General features: G+C 41.9%; 1 protein-coding gene across 1 annotated transcript in view; it reads left to right on the top strand.

The window, feature by feature from the left end:
- The window catches only part of olfml2a (olfactomedin-like 2A), a 35768-nt gene extending 18124 nt beyond the window's left edge, over positions 1 to 17644 (top strand). The window contains exons 2-8 of the mRNA XM_075467145.1: positions 143 to 406; positions 2441 to 2548; positions 2636 to 2812; positions 4220 to 4466; positions 8960 to 9280; positions 9377 to 9562; positions 15948 to 17644. Of these exons, the coding sequence (XP_075323260.1) occupies positions 143 to 406; positions 2441 to 2548; positions 2636 to 2812; positions 4220 to 4466; positions 8960 to 9280; positions 9377 to 9562; positions 15948 to 16552 (1908 nt within the window). The 3' untranslated portion in view covers positions 16553 to 17644. The remainder of the gene's footprint in view (positions 1 to 142; positions 407 to 2440; positions 2549 to 2635; positions 2813 to 4219; positions 4467 to 8959; positions 9281 to 9376; positions 9563 to 15947) is intronic.
- Positions 17645 to 17975: the final 331 nt, after the last annotated feature.

The following is a 17975-nucleotide window of genomic DNA, read 5'->3' as shown; positions in this document are numbered from 1 at the left end:
CAGATTTTTTTTGCTTATTTCAAGCAAAAACGTCTTTTATTTGTTGTTTTTCTTACTTATTTTTGTAGGGGCATTTTTTCCAGTGCAAAAACAAGATATGTTGAGATTTAAACGATGGAACGATTCCCCTTCTGTCCTTCAGATCTTCGGGGAGACCGAGCCCGTTCGGATGACGTCAGAAGGCTCGGACTGCCGCTGTAAGTGCATCATGCGCCCTCTGAGCAAGGACGCCTGCCACCGGCTGCGGAGCGGCAGCGTGCGCGTGGAGGACTTCTACACAGTGGAGACGGTCAGCTCGGGATCAGACTGCAAGTGCTCGTGCACAGCGCCGCCGTCCTCCCTCAACCCCTGTGAGAATGAGTGGAAGATGGAGAAGCTGAAGAAACAGGCCCCCGAGTTACTGAAGGTGAGGAGATTCTAATTTTATTATAGTGGAATCAGTTGTTTTTTTTACATATCTGCCCAGTAGGACTGATAAAGTCGCTCTGTTGCTCTTCCATAAGTTATGGGCTGTGTTCGAAACCGCATACTTCTCCTACTACTCCTACTACTCCTACTACTCATACTAACTTTTTGAGTTAGTATGTGAGTTTTAGTATACGAGAAGTTACCGGATGCAGACTAGATTCTAGATACTGAAGCTAATTTCACTTAAGCTCTAAACTCTGTAAACTTTAGCAACATTTGAAACATTTTCAGGCGAGAAAGTAGCCGTTTAGATCCCCAACGTGTTGAAAACCTGACAAAATACCGGCTATTTACAATTTTAATAAATTAATACATTAATAAATGTTAAGAGTATCACTAGATACTCATGTACAGCACTTTGTTTCAGCCACGGCTGTTTTAAAGGGCTTTATAAATAAAGTTGAGTTGAGTTGAGTTGAGTAGATTCTCTGAAATGTTGGGTATGCATCATGAGGTTACGACTCATACTCAAACTACCCAAGATGCAACGTAACGTGACGTCGCCGATCGTCATTTCCTGTCAAAACGGCAGTTTCAAGCTAGCTACAACGAGGGTAGGTTCACTTCCTGTTTTCAAAACAAAAGCACCAATTGTATGGTAATGGCTTTCCCTATGATAAAAGGCAACGCGTATTTTATTTTGTGAAAATAACCGGAAGTGCGTTGCTCACTGCGGCTAGCTTTAGTAGCGCCGAATTCGTGGGAACAAAATTGTAAATAGCCGGTATTTTGTCAAGTTTTCAACACATTGGGGATCTAAACGACTGCTTTCTCACCTGAAAATGTTTCAAATGTTGCTAAAGTTTACAGAGTTTAGAGCTTAAGGGAAATCAGCTTCAGGCCGGCTGATTTCGGCTCGGGCAGGAGCGAAATGCATTGTGGGTAAACGCTCTGCATTCTGTCTGATCGATGAGTATGCAGTATGGAAGTATGTAGTATGTAGTATCTAGTATGTAGTATGTAGTATGTAGTATGTAGTATGGTTTGCAAACAAGCTTCCAATAATAAATGTTAAGATGTTTGGCTTACATCCTGTTTCTCTGCCTCTGAAGGCAGGTTTGGTATCATCCCATACTTATCCCAAACTTAAGCAATGTTTTGACAAGTAATTGCTCAAGATCAAAGAAAATATCTGTGGTGATTCGCTGTTGGCATTCCTTGGCTCCGTATCCAAACCCTAAACCTAAACACAACCTAACAATAAAACATGTGGTAAAACCACCAATTGTTCTCCACAAAACCCCACAAGTGTTGTTGGCTCCTTATTTGAACCCAACGTTTATGGAAAAGCAACTATAAACACTCACAGTTTATTACAGTTTATTTACACTCACACTTTTCTGTCCCGTCTCTGCGTCACCACAGTTTCACACGGTATTGCAGCGATAAGCAGCTGATCCTCCCCGTGCTTAAAGGGACAGTTCGTCTCTTTTGACATGAAGCTGTATGACATCCCATATCAGCAACATCATTTCTGAACATCTTCTTACCTCCTGCTGCGTCCTGTGAGCAGAGTTCCAGCCTCGTTTTGGTGTTGATGAAAGTAGTCCCGGCTAGTTGGCTGGGGTTTAAAAAATAAAGCGTTTTGCTTCTCAAAACAATATGCGTTCAAAAGAGTAATACATTTGCATCACAAAATCGTTCTCCAGGAAAAAGTCAGACATCAAAATCGCTTGGCCCTATTTTCTCCCCCTTTCCCTTTCCCTTTAAGAAAGTGCGAAAGAATAGCAGCTGTCTGCTGCAGATGTCAAGCTGTGTAAAAAAATAGCTCTCTCTTTTACTTCCAAGGTATTTTTGAGGCAGTCGAACCTTAAACTGCGAGCACTCCACTGCCTGTTTATGTCAATAGAGGCAATCAGTGTGAAGGTTTTGGGACGGCACTCTATGTATTACTGCACATAAAGCTGTCGGCTCGGTGTTTAGCACACGGTGAATGATGCTACTGCTCTCCTTTTATGGCCTGAATGAACAGCTCCAATCTATGGTGGATCTCCTCGAGGGAACCCTCTACAGCATGGACATGTTGAAAGTCCACTCCTACATCAACAAGGTGGTCTCTCAGATGAACACGTTAGAAGAGGTATGGAAAAAAACACCGTAAATGATTGGATGAATTTAAGATGAATTTGTTAATTAAGCGACTAAGTGATTAATGTTTTTCTTACAGACGATCAAGACCAACCTAACGAGAGACAATGAATTTGTCCGGGACAGCATGACGAGTCTCACCAACCAGTTTAAAAGATATGAGAACTACTCCAACATTATGATGAGCATCAAGAAGGAGATCTCCAGCCTCAGCCTGCAGCTGCTGCAGAAAGACTCCGCTGAGAGCAAAGCACAGGTCAGAGTCCACACAGTTTGGATTTAAGCTCCGTCTCAAGCTCCCAGGAGAAATAACAAAGCAGATCGAGGCGGGGCGGATGATGACTGTATTGCATTTGGGTGCTTGAGCCTCAGAGACCTGAGAGAAAATCGACTCTGGTTGTGTTTCCATTCAGCTGTAAAAGCAAATTTGAGGCAAACTTTTGAAATATTTGATTCACAAAAGGTATTTTCATCAGCTTCAGTGTGCATTAACTTTGTGAAAAAGGCTGAAATAACCTAAAATTAAAGTCACATCTTATATTTAAAACACACAATACATTGTATCCTGATTAGGGCTGGGCGAGTTAAGTCGTTATTATTTAACGCAGATAAATATTTTATCGCGCATTAACACAGGTTTTTATTCATTTATTTATTTATTTAAAACAAATTAAAACAATTATTTTTTGGGGGGGCTTTTGTGCCTTTAAAGGTGGGGTATGAGATGTTTTCTGGAGCATTTTTTATCATATTGTCTGAAAACCTCCTCACGACCCCATTGCACCCACTAAAATAGAATGTTTGGAAAAAAAATTTATATTTTAGTCCATTGTAGACGGTGTAGCAAGAGGAAATGTCTGACCAATAGAAGTAATGATAAGAGTTACTTCTATTGGATTCTGACACGCCAATCAACCGTCAGCCCCCCTCCCCCCTGCGCGTTCACAGACTCGTGACTCGTTCATGTGTTTTGAAGGCGTAGTTTCGAGGGGTGGGCTGAAGGGAGAGGCAAGGTTGTGTATTTTCAAAAATATAGCTTGCAGGAACCGTTTTTCCAAGATCTCATACCCCACCTTTAATGGAAAGGAAAGTTCAGAGAGACAGGAAGCAGGGGGCAGAGAGAGGGGGAACAACGTGCAGCACAGGGCCGTCCGATGCGGGACTCGAACCGGGTTTTTATTTTTGGCTTTTATTTTGTAAAAGTCTGCTGCTCACAGGCTTTTATTTTGTAAAAGTCTGTTGCTTTCTGCTGAGGAACAGGAAAAGAAAGTAATCGGCGGATCCACCAAACATGGAGAAGGGTACGGAACTTTTACTCGGCCATTTTCATTTTAAAGTTCTTCCAGACGGCGGAGTCGACAGAACCAAAGTCATCTGTAAACACTGCCAAGTTGAATTGTCTTCTCAGCGTAGTAGTTCCAGTCAAAAATATCACTTAATGTTAAAAGTGTGTTTGCACAACAAATGTTATGGCACTTTCATTCATATGGCAGCACGTTTAAAATAAAGCTAAATGCTAAAAGCTATACACTACTTTTGGATTCATTTTTGGATTTGGCGTACAAATGGGATTAATCGTGATTAATCAGGGAAATCATGTGATTAATTAGATTAAAAATGTTAATCGTTGCCCAGCCTGATATATAACCTGATGTCTTTACAGGGCACTCGTGACGAGAAAACCAAGACTGGCGTAAAAGTCCCAAACAAAAAGACCCCCGCTGCCAAACCCCCTCCCAAGCCCCCCAAAGAAAAGCTGGTCAAGCCAAAGAAGGAGGTCCTTAAACCCGTGAAAGCGGCCAAACCCGACCCTACAGCCAAAGCCAAGGTGGTGGGGCACCAGCCCGGCGTGGTGAGGGGCATCACGTACTACAAGGCTTCAAAAACGGACGAAGACGAGCACCGGGGAGGTGAGAGTTCGCTGCGATCTGTCCCAGCACAGCCGTGTGTTCACTGAAGGCCGCACCCTGCGAGCTAAAACAAACAATGTGTTTGCACATTAGCTGGATTCCCACAGCCATCTGTGTGCGATCCGCTGTGGGTGTTGAAAATAATGCAGATTTGTTTCTTCAGCAAGTCTCTTCTCAGCTCACATGACACTTTGCTGGCTCAGGGTCAGTCAGCAGACGTAGATTAATAGAATCCAAGGGTTTTATTCTCTTGATTTACTCCAATAGAAGACAGCGTGGCATCTCTGGAGAATGTTTTAGCGCTCAGATATGGGATAAAGGCCGTTCTGTTGCTCACTTTACTCTGAAGCAATAAAACAGACAATCCGCCACTATGCAGCGCACAATACAAGATCTATTCTGGTGTTTTCAGCCAGGCTGATCTGATCAGCGTGCAGTTGGATTACTGATGTATTCAGCAAGCAGAAAATCCAAATCTTTTACTGACGAAATACACGGAGCTGATGGAATGCCGTCTCAATGCGGTGCTGCCGTGTGCATGCCATGCCTCCGCCTCACCCCTCACAGGGAAGTATGGGACCCTCACCCATGCAGAGGGAACATTTCCTGACTCCTTTCAGCCAGCTTCACATCCAGATGAGCGGAAAAAGCTTTAGAACAGAGACACACACACAGCGCGGTCACAGTGCATGTTCTGCTCTGCACGGGAAAAAATGCCCCTCCAAAAATAAGTAAAAAAACAACAAATAAAAGACGTTTTTGCTTGAAATAAGCAAAATAAATCTGCCAATGGAACTAGTGAAAATCGGCTTGTCAAGATTTCTTGAAATAAGATGTGATATTTGGGACTTTTGAGATAAAAGTGATCTTGAAATTAGCTTAAAAACCTCTTCAAATGTAAAAAAAAAAAGCTTGTTTCATATGATGTGTGACTCAAAACTATTTGTTTTCAAGACTTTTTCATTTAACAAGATATTCCAGATGTATTGTCTTCAAACAAGTCCCTATATCTGGCTGAAATAGTACTTGTTAGGCAGTTGTGTCTTATATTAAGTGTAATGAGATATTTTGACTAGAAATGAGACAAATATACCTGGTAAGACTTTGATTTTTTCCAGTGTGCACGGGAATCTGAAATCAATCAAACTGCTACTTTGCATTTGCGTTATCTGCAGCTAAGACCAGGGCGCACGGACCCTCGCTCAGCAGTGAAGGTCGATGCCCTTGAGTCTTTTAACTGTCTCTCATTCTACTTGGCTACAGTTTGTGAGGTGGCGGTTCATTTCAAACAGCCCGAAAACCTGCAACATAACTCATTCAAGAGCAAAAAACCCAGTATAAATGAAGACAGTCAACAGTTTACACAGAGGCGGTCCTGGCTAGATTTACACCCTGGGGGAACCATCCCTTAACCCCCCCCCTCCAAAAAAAAAGACTTACCCCGCCACCAACACAACAACATATTATATTATTTGTATTATTTTATTATATATAATCTTAAATACAAAAAGGTACAAAAAGATACCACATGTAGCTTACAAAAAGCCATGTTAATGTATATTAGAAATTATTTAGGTTATTTCATTTAGCATATAGCTCGTAGCAATAAGAAATAATTCCACAGTCAGGACTTCTGTGTTGTGTTGCAAACACAAACCAGACCAGGTTGCCTTTGGGTGAAATTAGCTGCATGACATGATGCCTCAATTCTAATTCTAGTTCAGCAAAACTAAAAATCAAATATAGCTGCAAGCAGCAATGTGGGGGTCCTAGCAGAATGGCCCAATAGGCAAGGTTTGGGCTGCTCAGGAAGGGGCCGTGAGTCCATGCACCAAGTTTGGTGCATCAATACATCAATGCATCGTAGAGATACGGGCAAATGTCCCGTTTGCGTGTCGGCGTAGAGTTTGATTGGCTGCCACGGTTAAACGGATTTGAAATAACAATCTGCGTGGCCTGAAATGCTTTTTTAAGCTTTTTGATCAAATTCAAAATGGCGGAAAATCTAAGTATACGCAAATTGACGTCATAGGGTGCGTTGGACTCGTCATGATCCAAGGATTCCAACGATGCCTCACGTGTGAAATGTGGACCAAGTAGTCCAAAGTTATTAGGCTGAATGCACTTTGAACTTTGACGTGTTGGTGGCGCTAGAGAGTAAGGTCTTGGGGCATGAAAATTCTTGACTTTGGCTTTGGCACTTGGCTGATTACGTGTGCCAAATTTCACAACTTTTTACCATAGCGTTCATGGGGCTGCCATAGACTTCAATTGCAGCGGAAAGTAGAAGAATAATAAGAAAAGCTACTAACACAATGGGTTCCTGCAGCTTCGCTGCTAGGACCCCCAAATACAGTCGTGGCTAATAGCAACATATTAGCAAGAGGCTAACAGATAGCCTATAGCCTACGTCACTGATAGAAATCTGCATCCCTTTATCTTTTGTCCGTTTCTTCTCTTCTTCTCTTTCTAAACTGGGCACCTGATGGCTTCTTTGGTCTTTCACCATGATGATGATCCCTGATGACTCCACATTATTACCTTTGCTTTTCCCATTAACGCCGTCCGTTCACCCGTCAATCAACCGAAGTCACGTGACGTAAACACATTCACGTAGATGGCTGCACAGATTTTTTTTACATTTTTCACATAACCCAGTTAATTACATGAATTACAGGATCAGGATGTAACGTCAGATACCGATCGAGTCTGAAACCACGTGATCGGATCGGGACATCCCTACTTGTAATACATAACCTTGCTCAAAGGCTAGAACAGTTCAGGATAGGGAGCACAAAACCTGAGCTGTCAAACCTGAGCTGGCCAAACAGGAAATTCTTTATCTGCAATGTTGAAAATAAAGAAGACAAAAGCATCATCACAAGGCTGCGTTTCCCTCAGAGCATTTTTATGACATGGAGGCTCGAGTCTGCACAAAGTAAACGAACAAAAAGGATATCCTTCAGCTCCTTCCAGCAGCGATGTCTTCGTACATAAATCAATTATAAAGCTGGATATTCCAAAAAATCCAAGTTCCTTTCACTTAATCACAAAAACGATGGCTTCCAGCTCGAGGGAAAGCTTTAAAAACACTTCCTGTGCTGGTCGTGTTCCTCTTTAATGCATTTTTAATCATTTAACAGCTTGGATGAAGCCAATGAGAAAGCTGGCATGTTGCATCATTCTAAGATGAAACATAATCATGCGACTAGAAAACAGAAATAAAAGATTTAAAAACACAGCTCTTTATAAATGACTTTCACCACTTCATCTCAGGACAAACATTTATTTGAGGGTCTTTGATCTGTGTTGGAGTAAAGTAATAAAAGATGCACAATGTGCACACCGTCTGCTCTACTGAGCACAGATGGACGTCCCATCCGTCCTCTTTCATATAACCAGCTGGATAAAAATAGATGGAACCGATTTGTTGTCCCTTCTGCTCCGAGAACTTGTTTTGAATCCATAGATAGTAAATAAAATATAGACACATAAGCACAGAGACATGAATGTTAGGTTAATTGGTGATTCTAAGTTAACTGTGTGTGGATGGTTGTTTGTCTCAAACCTCCCAGCTGGGGTGCGGACCAAGATTATTATTAACTGTGTTACATCTAAATTTAGTTGATAGTTTAGAATCATCTCTGAAAATAACTTCCTCTTGCTGTCATCAGCTCCATGTGTTCACAGTATGTGTGTCAGGAAGAAACTCTGCTTATGTAGCATCGCTGTAATTTCCCCAAACATCTGTACGGCAGAAAAGAAGATCCCCATCCTGAGAGCAGCGCCAGCGCGTGGGTAGATGGATGGATGGGTGGATGGAGAGATGGATGGATGGATGGATGAATAGATGAATAGATGGATGAATAGATGAATAGATGGATGAGTAGATGGATGGTTGGATGCATGGATGGATGGATGGATGGATGGATGGATGGATGGATGGATGGATGGATGGATAGATAGATGGATAAATGGATGGATGGATGGATGGATGGATGGATGAATGGTTGGATAGATAGATAGATAGATAGATAGATAGATAGATAGATAGATAGATAGATAGATAGATAGATAGATAGATTAACAACCATACAGAACTCATCCATTCAAAGCAATAGTCACAGCTGAAATAACATCCTGAAAAGTAGCTTTCCCATTTTACACCATTACAACAAGCTTGAAGCCAAAGAAAGTGAAATGGTGAAGTTGAAAAGGAAAAAGGAAATTGTAGGTCAGTGTTTACCATCTTGTGTCTGTGACCTCCGAGAACAACATGTAGTGTGATGCAATGTTTCACAGTTTAAATACAGTAAGTAAGGACACGCATCCCTCTGCCCTAAAGTAACCATCAGTAACAAGAATCTGCAGCTGTAAAAAGTCGACGATGTCACTCTGTTCTGCCCTTGCTCGGTCTTCAGCTTTGTTTAGAAAAAGACTTTTACTTGTTTTATCTCTGGTGCTGACCCCCCACTTCCTGTCCTCCCTCTCAGACCACTCTGCTAAAACATACACAGTCCACCATGTCACAGAAAACCAGTCTGAGGACGGAGAGGCTGAAACCATTCTGGAGACCGTGGAAGCTGCCGTCACCGAGCCCATCGGCGCCACTGCGGCACACGCTGCTAATAACGCTGCTAATAACGCTGCTACTACTACCACAGCCACGACCACCAGCACCACCACTTCCACCACTGCTGCACCCACTACTACCCGAACCCAGAGCACGCCGGGACTGGAAAGACCAGCTCCAACGATTGTGCTGATGCTGGACAACTCGAACAACAACAGTCGCCCCAGTCTCCACAGAGCAGGTGCGTGAAGCTGTGAGGAAGTGGTTGGTTTAAACCGGTCACTTTTTCCCAGGCCCACAGGTTCAACGTTCTGCTTGTTCTGCTTGTTGCTTCCAGGAAAGATCCTCAACTGCGAAGGGACTCTGGGATCCGTTGACCGGCCAGAGAAGCAGCACAGTTACGGGCGCAATGAAGGCGCCTGGATGAAGGATCCTCTGGCTAAAGACTCCAAGATCTACGTCACCAATTATTACTACGGCAACAATCTGGTGGAGTTCCGCAACGTGGACAACTTCAGGCAAGGTGAGTCGAGTCTTTTTACAGGGACGTGAAGCAGAGCACCATTTGTTCTGCACTGTCTCTGTATTTAAGTTTGAAGCTCAGTCCGGGAGGGAAAATTAACCAATCGAGGAGGATATTTCACACATGTCTAAGAGTTAATGTTATCTTCATTAATTTTTAATTAAAGTAAATTAAATACAAGGGATTACAATTAATTACAATATTAATAATACAATTATTAATATAAATTAATAATTTAATTAAATTGATTGATAGTTTTTTATTATTATTATTTATTTATGTATTTAGTCATTTATTATTATTATTATTGGTTAGTAGTAGTATTTTTATTAGAATTGATATTATTATTGTTGTTGTTAATATACAATCATTGTAAATATTAATAATTTTTTGAGCTACTGGACTAATTTGAATTTCCCCCATTGGGGGATGAATAAAGTATTTTTCTATTCTATTCTATTAAAACTAAAACTAAAATTACTGTGACATATTTGTTAGATATATTTGTTGTTTATAGAATAACTTTTGGTAATTTACGAAGCCTTTTGTTACATAAGAATTTAATTAAGCGCACCAACACTATAACTTACATTAAAATAATTGGAAACCGCACCATTAATTAGTGGTTCCACCCTTTTTATACACCAAATGAGGCCTTTCTTCACTCCAGGCCTGCTCACAAATTGGCAGATTTAATGGCAGTTGCTGCAAGATACTGTAGCTTGTGCCCCACAGAGGAAACAAATCTTTTATGACCATGCAGATTTATTTGCAGAGCGTGATGACAACTTATTTGGATGCTTTAGGCTTCAAAAAGCTGTTCTAGAGCCAGCCACAGCGGTCCAACCCTGTTCCATCACATGCGCAGGTTACCTCAACCTCGGGCATTTTGGCAACTGGAACTTTTCAGCGGAAGCTGGGAGACGGGGCGGACGTATAACAGCCGTTCATCAACTGGCCACATAAATACATAAAGTTTCCATTTTCTACGTCATCGTTTCACAAATCTTAATAAAATCAGTCACAATCCAGAAGACAAAAGGGGGGGGGGGCCGCAGAAAGGAACTGTATGTTCAAGATTAAAAGATATAAACCAACGCGTGTAGATAAAAGAACACAATGAGCTTGTAAATTTGTATAAAAAGGTACGAGAGGTAGTTAGAAACCTTACAGAAACCTTACAGAAACCAGAATAAAATCTGGTTTTGCTTCCTTACTAAAGTGTCTTTAGTGCTTCTATCACCGTGCACTGTAAAACTAAAGCACATTAATGTACATGTAGCAAAGCAAAACCAGATGTAACCACATCTGATCTACTGAGAACGACACTAAGCCGTGGAATATTTGCTCTTCAGTCCTTTTCCCATCCTTCATCCTTTATCTGGGAAGATGAACCACCGAAAACACGGTGGAATCGACTCCAATTTGCAAACCTGTTGAACCACTTTTACATTAAATACTGCTTCTTTGGGTGGTTTATCTGCTTGTAAAGCAGGTCTTATCTTTATCCGATCATCTTAACTTCCTTCCAAAACACATTTTTCTACCCCTTTTTAAACGTATAGCTGTGTTTTCAATAAAAACTTTGCTCGATATCGATGCGTGGCGAACGTCCAACGAGCTCTGAGAGTGGTTTCACGGCTTCGGCGGGGAAGGAAAAGTCCACCGCCGCCACGTCCCAGTCAGCTGAGGAATAGGATTACACATTTTTCTAAGAGAGCGAAGATGATCTGAGCTTGTTGGACTTGGCGTGTTGATCTTGATGTGTTTGGACAACGGGCTTTCTAAATGCATTTACATGTAAGGCGTCCCGCGGCGCCGCGAGCATGCAGCTGTGTGCGGATGACTTGGGATCTCGGTGAGTGGCAGCGACTCCCGCTGTTCCTTGACATGTGCTTTGGCCTTTCCTTTGAACTGAGCACAGCGGAGGGGAGTTAAGAGTAGGGGGCCGGCTTTAGGCGTAAGCCTGGAGTGTTTTTGGGAGTGGAGGGGGGGGGGTTCCACTGCACAATGTTTTTCACTGGCCCTCGGTCGTTATTGTTATCTGCATCAGACTTCCTGAGGTTGGAGAGTTAGGATAGGAGATAGGATGTGATTAGAAAATGACACCTAAAGTACAAAGTGTGTTTTTCCAAGAGTGAACTCCTGAACAAACTGTATCCCTGTCATGTTAAGCCAGTGTGCACACAGTCTGGCATTATAAAAACACCAGCCTAACAAGAGCGGCTCCGTGTATCCAATTCATAGTAAATATGGCTTAATGCATCTGTTGCTCTGCTATATTTTTCAGTGTCCTAATGTAAATGTACTTTATTTATCCAGCCCTTTACAGACAATCCTTACGGTGTACCAAAGTGCTTTACAGCAGGTAATAAATAAAGAGAAGAATAAGTAAAAACAAATAAAAACAATAAAAGAACAGTGAAAGCAATAAAATACAACAAAATCAAATAAGATAAAATAAGATAAAAGTGTCATCATGCTACTGGGTATTAAAGCCATCCTAAATAAGTAGGTTTTTAGCCTGGATGTGAAGAGGCCCAGGTCAGAAATAAGACGCAGCTGGACGGGGGGCTTATTCCAGAGCCTGGGGGCAGCTTTGGGAAAAGGCTCGCTCACCCCAGGGTTTGTATTCTGACCTGGGCACTTCCAGCAGAAACTGATCTGCTGACCTCAGAGCTCTACTAGGACTGTTAAAAGCTCAGATAAATACGACGGGGCGAGGCCGTTAAGAGCTTTAAAAACACACATTGAAAGTTTAAAATCAGTTCTGTAAAGGACAGGAAGCCAATGGAGGGAGTTAAGAACAGGACTGATGTGCACACGTCTGTTGGTGTTGGTTAAAATGATTAACTATTGACTGGATAGTTAACTAATTATTAACTAATGACCGACTGACGACACGGTGTCCTGTTTACTGCATAGCACACGCACACATCCGGCTTTAACTGTTTCAGACCTGAGCATTTTGACAGCATTCAGTGCTGCGTTGATGATGCTGTCGACGTGAATCAGAACAGCTTCTGGCACTTAACGGGCTTCTTAACAAAATAAACAAACATTGTGTCCTGCTTTGAAAAATCTTTGGATGTCAACAAGTCGAAACAAATCTTTAGCTTGTGGAATTCCACTTCGTCTTTAAGATTTGAAGCCAAAGTGTCAGAAGGACAGTGAGAGAAATCTTTCAGTTCGATTAGCTTAAAAACGTCTTGTGCAGGTTGCTTATTATCAGAGGTGGGTAGAGCAGCCAAAAATTGTACTCAAGTAAAAGTACTGTTACTTCAGAATAATGTGACTCAAGTAAAAGTAAAAAGTAGTCATCCAAATAATTCCTTGAGTAAGAGTAAAAAAGTGCTCGGTGAAAAAACTACTCAAGTACTGAGTAACTGTTGAGTAACGTCTGATTTATTTGTTAACACAAGCATTCAATCAGACAGACAAAAATACTAAATAATCATCTTTAGGCCAATTAGAGTTCATCCAATTGATAAAATAAATTAAAATTAATGAATTAATTACAAAATAGCTTAAATTAAAATAATCCAGGTAAATTCAAATACTTCAATATAAAATAAAATAAATGTTTAAAGCATATGTAACCCATATGGAACCTAAAAAACAAACATTCACCTATCCATGGGGGAAAAAACGAGTTTAGGAAACTTAGCGCTACATGTTTCCTCAAGTTAGATGTTGAGTTTCTGCTGAAATGTGCGTTTGTTTTGGTTGCCACAGAAGACACATAATGTAGCTGCTGTTTCTCACTCTTTATAAGGTAAACATGCTTTCAGTATGAGGCCTCGTCTGCGTCTTCATTTCCCACCGTTGGTTCTGACATTTTTCATCTGTTTCTTTCTTTGTTTGCTACGACTGCTAATGCTAAAGCTAACCCGTCCCGCCGCTGAGATTGAGTACGGTCACGTGACCAGACTGCACGGCTGCGTCTGATTGGTGGAACACAGTCAGGTGGTAGAGCCTTTGGCGGAAGTCTCTCTCTCTGTCAGAATAAAACATTAAAATGAGGCGTACGCGGGGGGATAAAAATAATGAGGCGTAGAATACCAAAGAGGTAAGAAGAAAAGTAACCAGCTCATTGTAGCCTAATGTAGCGGAGTAAGAGGACAGTTTCTGCTGCACACATCTACTCAAGTAAAAGTAAAAAGTATTTAAAACTACTCCTAGAAGTATAATTTTTTCAAAAATTTACTCAAGTAAATGTAACTCGTTACTACCCACCTCTGAAGATAACTTGCCAAAATAAGAACCTCATCAACACAGTTTTCTTGTTACTGTGGTTCAGAAGGTGCATACAACTTCTTTACTAATTCAACTTGGCAGTTTTGACCAACAGTGAAATAACTGGGGGGTGTTTAAATATATAAAGCACGAGAAGCAGCGAAACAAATCCAGAGTTCCTCTTCTGGTTTATCACCCTGGGAAATAAATCTTAAGTGCAAAGAATGCGTCCCCGTGCAGAAAAGATTAGGCACTATATGAAACACAATCCCAGTAATTTGTATTTCAAGTTAAGCCCAGAAACATGAAAGTGAATCAAAAAGTCTCCCAGTGAAGTCCCTCTTTAAGAGTGACACAATGTAATATCAACCATGTGCCTCATCATTAAACGATCCGGACACACCTACGCTTTCATTTTGAATGAAGAGGTGTTGGCTTGTATTATTTCCCCAACACGGTTCCTGCAGTTGGGAGGAAAAATTCTCAGAATGCAGTCTGGCTTTTCTTGGATCTCGGTCTAGACGTCACTGGCGATGACGTCCACATTACCAGAACTGGCGCCTCACAGAACCTAGATTCCTAGATTGCATTAGAGGCGCTATGTTTGGCAAATAAGGACGGATTTGATTATTTAACTCTGGTTTGCACAAAGTAAGCAGAAGCAGCAGCTAACTCAGTGGTTCTCAAACTTTTTTGGTCATTCCCCACTTTGAACAAGTGGGGATTTCCAAGCCCCACCTGCCCCTGTCGCCCCAACAAAAATATTGACAAATTACATTTCAACTTTATTGAACTAACACCAAGTAACATAATATTTTATAGTGGATCAAAATCAATAACATCAAATAACACAAAGTTCAAAAGGAGAACATAAAAGTGTTTCATTTGCAATCTGTGCAAAAAACAAAAAAAACTCAAATTTATCCCTGCATTGGTGGCTGCAATGAGCCTGTTTTGCACTGCACAACTTCTCAAAACGTGGTTGCGGGCTCCTTTATTTGTTCGGCCTCATGCTGTCTGCTAACGGCTTCAGACACTGAGCACACATCGGTCTCTCCTTTGCACCGACCATTGCAACCGTGAATCCTAGACCAAGATAGCTTTCATCATATTTTCTTTTCGGTTCGGTTTTTGGTTGACTTGGCCCCTGTGTCTTCTGTGTTTGTGATGGTGCTGGCTATTTTGTGGTCCGAGTCACAAATTTATCCATATTGCTCACAGTTACGCTACCTTGTTGTCCCGCTGCAATTAACAACCCGATGTCAATCATTGTTTTAGCACTTTAGTTCCAGGTCTCCCAATGCTCTCTCATAATTGTAGCTATTCATTATTACTTTGTTTGTGCGTGGGTGCTTTGTTTAGTGAATTATCTTTATTGTCAATAAAGAAAAGCATTTAAAGGGATAGTTCACCTCTTTTGACATGAAGCTATATGACATCCCATATCAGCAACATCATTTATGAACATTTTTTTACCCCCTGCTGCGTCCTGTGAGCAGAGTTCCAGCCTCGTTTTGGTGTTGATGAAGGTAGTCCGGCTAGTTGGCTGGGGTTTAAAAAATAAAGCGTCTTGCTTCTCAAAACAATATGCGTTCAAAAGAGTAATACATTTGCGTCACAAAATCGTTCTCCAGGAAAAAGTCAGACCTCACAATCGCTTGGCTCTATTTTCTCTCCCTTCGTATCACTGCCTGCTGTGCAGACCGTGCAGACCGAGCAGCAAACACCGTAACAGGCGCGGTTGTCGGCAGGCGGCAGCAGGCAGTGATATGAAGGGAGAGAAAATAGGGCCAAGCGATTGTGAGGTCTGACTTTTTCCTGGAGAATGATTTTGTGATACAAATGTATTACTCTGTTGAACGCATATTGTTTTGAGAAGCAAAACGCTTTATTTTTTAAGCCCCAGCCAACTAGCCGGGACTACTTTTGTCAACACCAAAACGAGGCTGGAACTTGGCTCACAGGACACAGCAGGGGGTAAGAAAATGTTCATAAATGATGTTGCTAATATGGGATGTCATACAGATTCATGTCAAAAGAGGCGAACTATCCCTTTAAGATAGGCATAAAATTGAAAATTTCCTCCCGTTTGTCGCGCCCCACTCTTTGAGAAGCACTGAGCTAACATGATATCCTTGTTTTGTTCCAGGGCGTTGGAGTAACCTTTTCAAACTGCCCTACAACTGGATCGGCACGGGCCACGTGGTTTACAACGGAGCTTTTTACTACAACAGAGCGTTCACGAAGAACATCATCAAGTACGACCTGAGGATGCGGTACGTGGCGGCCTGGACGCTGCTGCACGACGTGGTGTACGAGGACACCACTCCCTGGAAGTGGAGGGGCCACTCGGACATCGACTTCGCAGTGGACGAAAGCGGCCTGTGGGTGATCTACCCCTCCATGGACTACGATTACAACCAGCAGGAGGTGATCATCATCAGCAAGCTGGATCCCGGAGACCTGTCCCTGAAAAAAGACACCACCTACAGAACGGGCCTCAAGCGGAACTCCTACGGAAACTGCTTCATCATCTGCGGCGTCTTGTACGCGGTCGACGTGTACAACCAGAAAGACGGAGAGGTGAACTACGCTTACGACACTCACACCAACACCGAGGCAATCCCACGCTTGCCTTTCATCAACGAGTACTCCTACACCACCCAGATTGACTACAACCCCAAGGAGAAGCTCCTGTACGCCTGGGACAATGGCAACCAGCTCACATATCGGGTGAACTTTCTTGACGAGTGAGCGCAGATGAGCTCATGGTAGACCTGAATAGAACATTCTCAGTATTTGCCAGACTTAAAGCAGCCATATGGGACTCAGCAGGACAAAGGATGTACCTCCACCAGCCTTTCAGTACCACCGCATGCATTCGAGTTACTGACCTCACGATGTGCCGAACATCCGTGCCTCAAACGTCTGTTGTGATGCGACTGTACAGTGTGTGTCAATAGAGTTGACAGGGAATTATCTCACCGGCTGAGTTAAGAAGTGCAGAGATGGTGTTTTCATTCAAACACGCAGAGAAACAGATGTTTTATTCAAAGTACATATCAGGAAAAGAACAGGCAGCCTTTTTTTTTATCTGAAGGGACGACTTCTGGGTTCATCTCTAGATCAAATTTATTAGATTGAGATCAGTCAAACGGGTTTATGTCTCCGTAAAGATGTCTAAAATGTTGTATTCGGACCTTTTTTTACTTTTTGAACATGCATTACACATTTTCCTTTCAACATAAATCCACCAATTTATTCCAAAATAAACTGAAATCCCTCATTTACAATAATCACCCCCCCAAAAATCTGCGCAGATGCATAAAAAAACTATATTTTTTTACAGTTAATCACCGTTTAACCAAGCCAGTGACATTATTTCTGCCTCCAATCTGACTCCAGCCTGTCAGAAAGCACTTTGATCAGAAATCTGCTTGATCGTTATTCCTACCACTGAAGTCGTTTTAGGGACCGTGTGAAATACGATGCGTTTCTAAGCTTAAGACTCTTATATCATACTTCAACTTTTTAAAAACTTTTGTATAAAGGTGTGCAGCTTTTTTTTTTTACTTCGATAACATTTGTGTAACCACCACATACATCCTAACTGATTATTTGGACATTTTCACCTGAATAAAAACAGCATTGAAACAGCCCACTGGCTCTGATAACACACGAGGTAACTCTACAGCATTAATAAGTCATAACCGCTTTATTTTGCCCATTTAACTGTAAGGAGGTTTATTTTTAAGGTCATTCCAGCTGCAGTATTTACATACAAGAATAATAAAATGTAAGTTGTGCGTGTGCTTGTGCTTTGAAATAAAATTTCCTTTATGAAAATCTGTTGTGAATTTTGTAAATATCGTGTAAGCCGAAGGATAGCGCGGCTCGCCTCACCCTTTCTCGTGTTGAAGGGAGAATGACCAGTGACTCAGATCTTCTGATTTCTCCAGCTCCCATGAGCTGTGTTTAGCTTTTGGGGTGAAGGTCACCGCGCTCTGCTTGATTTCTGTCCCAAAACACACAAGGAGCAGCCCCTGGTCATAATAATAAGGGCACGGCTGCCTGGATCTTGGCACGGAATTTGTAAATCTCCATCTTCGGTTCCAAGTCATGCAACTCTGGGGGGAGACACGGAAATAAACCAAGAGCTGAATGGTGGGTGTGGTAC

This window comes from Odontesthes bonariensis, chromosome 6 (assembly GCF_027942865.1).
Source record: "Odontesthes bonariensis isolate fOdoBon6 chromosome 6, fOdoBon6.hap1, whole genome shotgun sequence".
NCBI lineage: Eukaryota > Metazoa > Chordata > Actinopteri > Atheriniformes > Atherinopsidae > Odontesthes > Odontesthes bonariensis.
The sequence above is the reverse complement of the archived record's forward strand: the minus strand, read 5'-3'. Positions and strand labels throughout refer to the sequence as shown.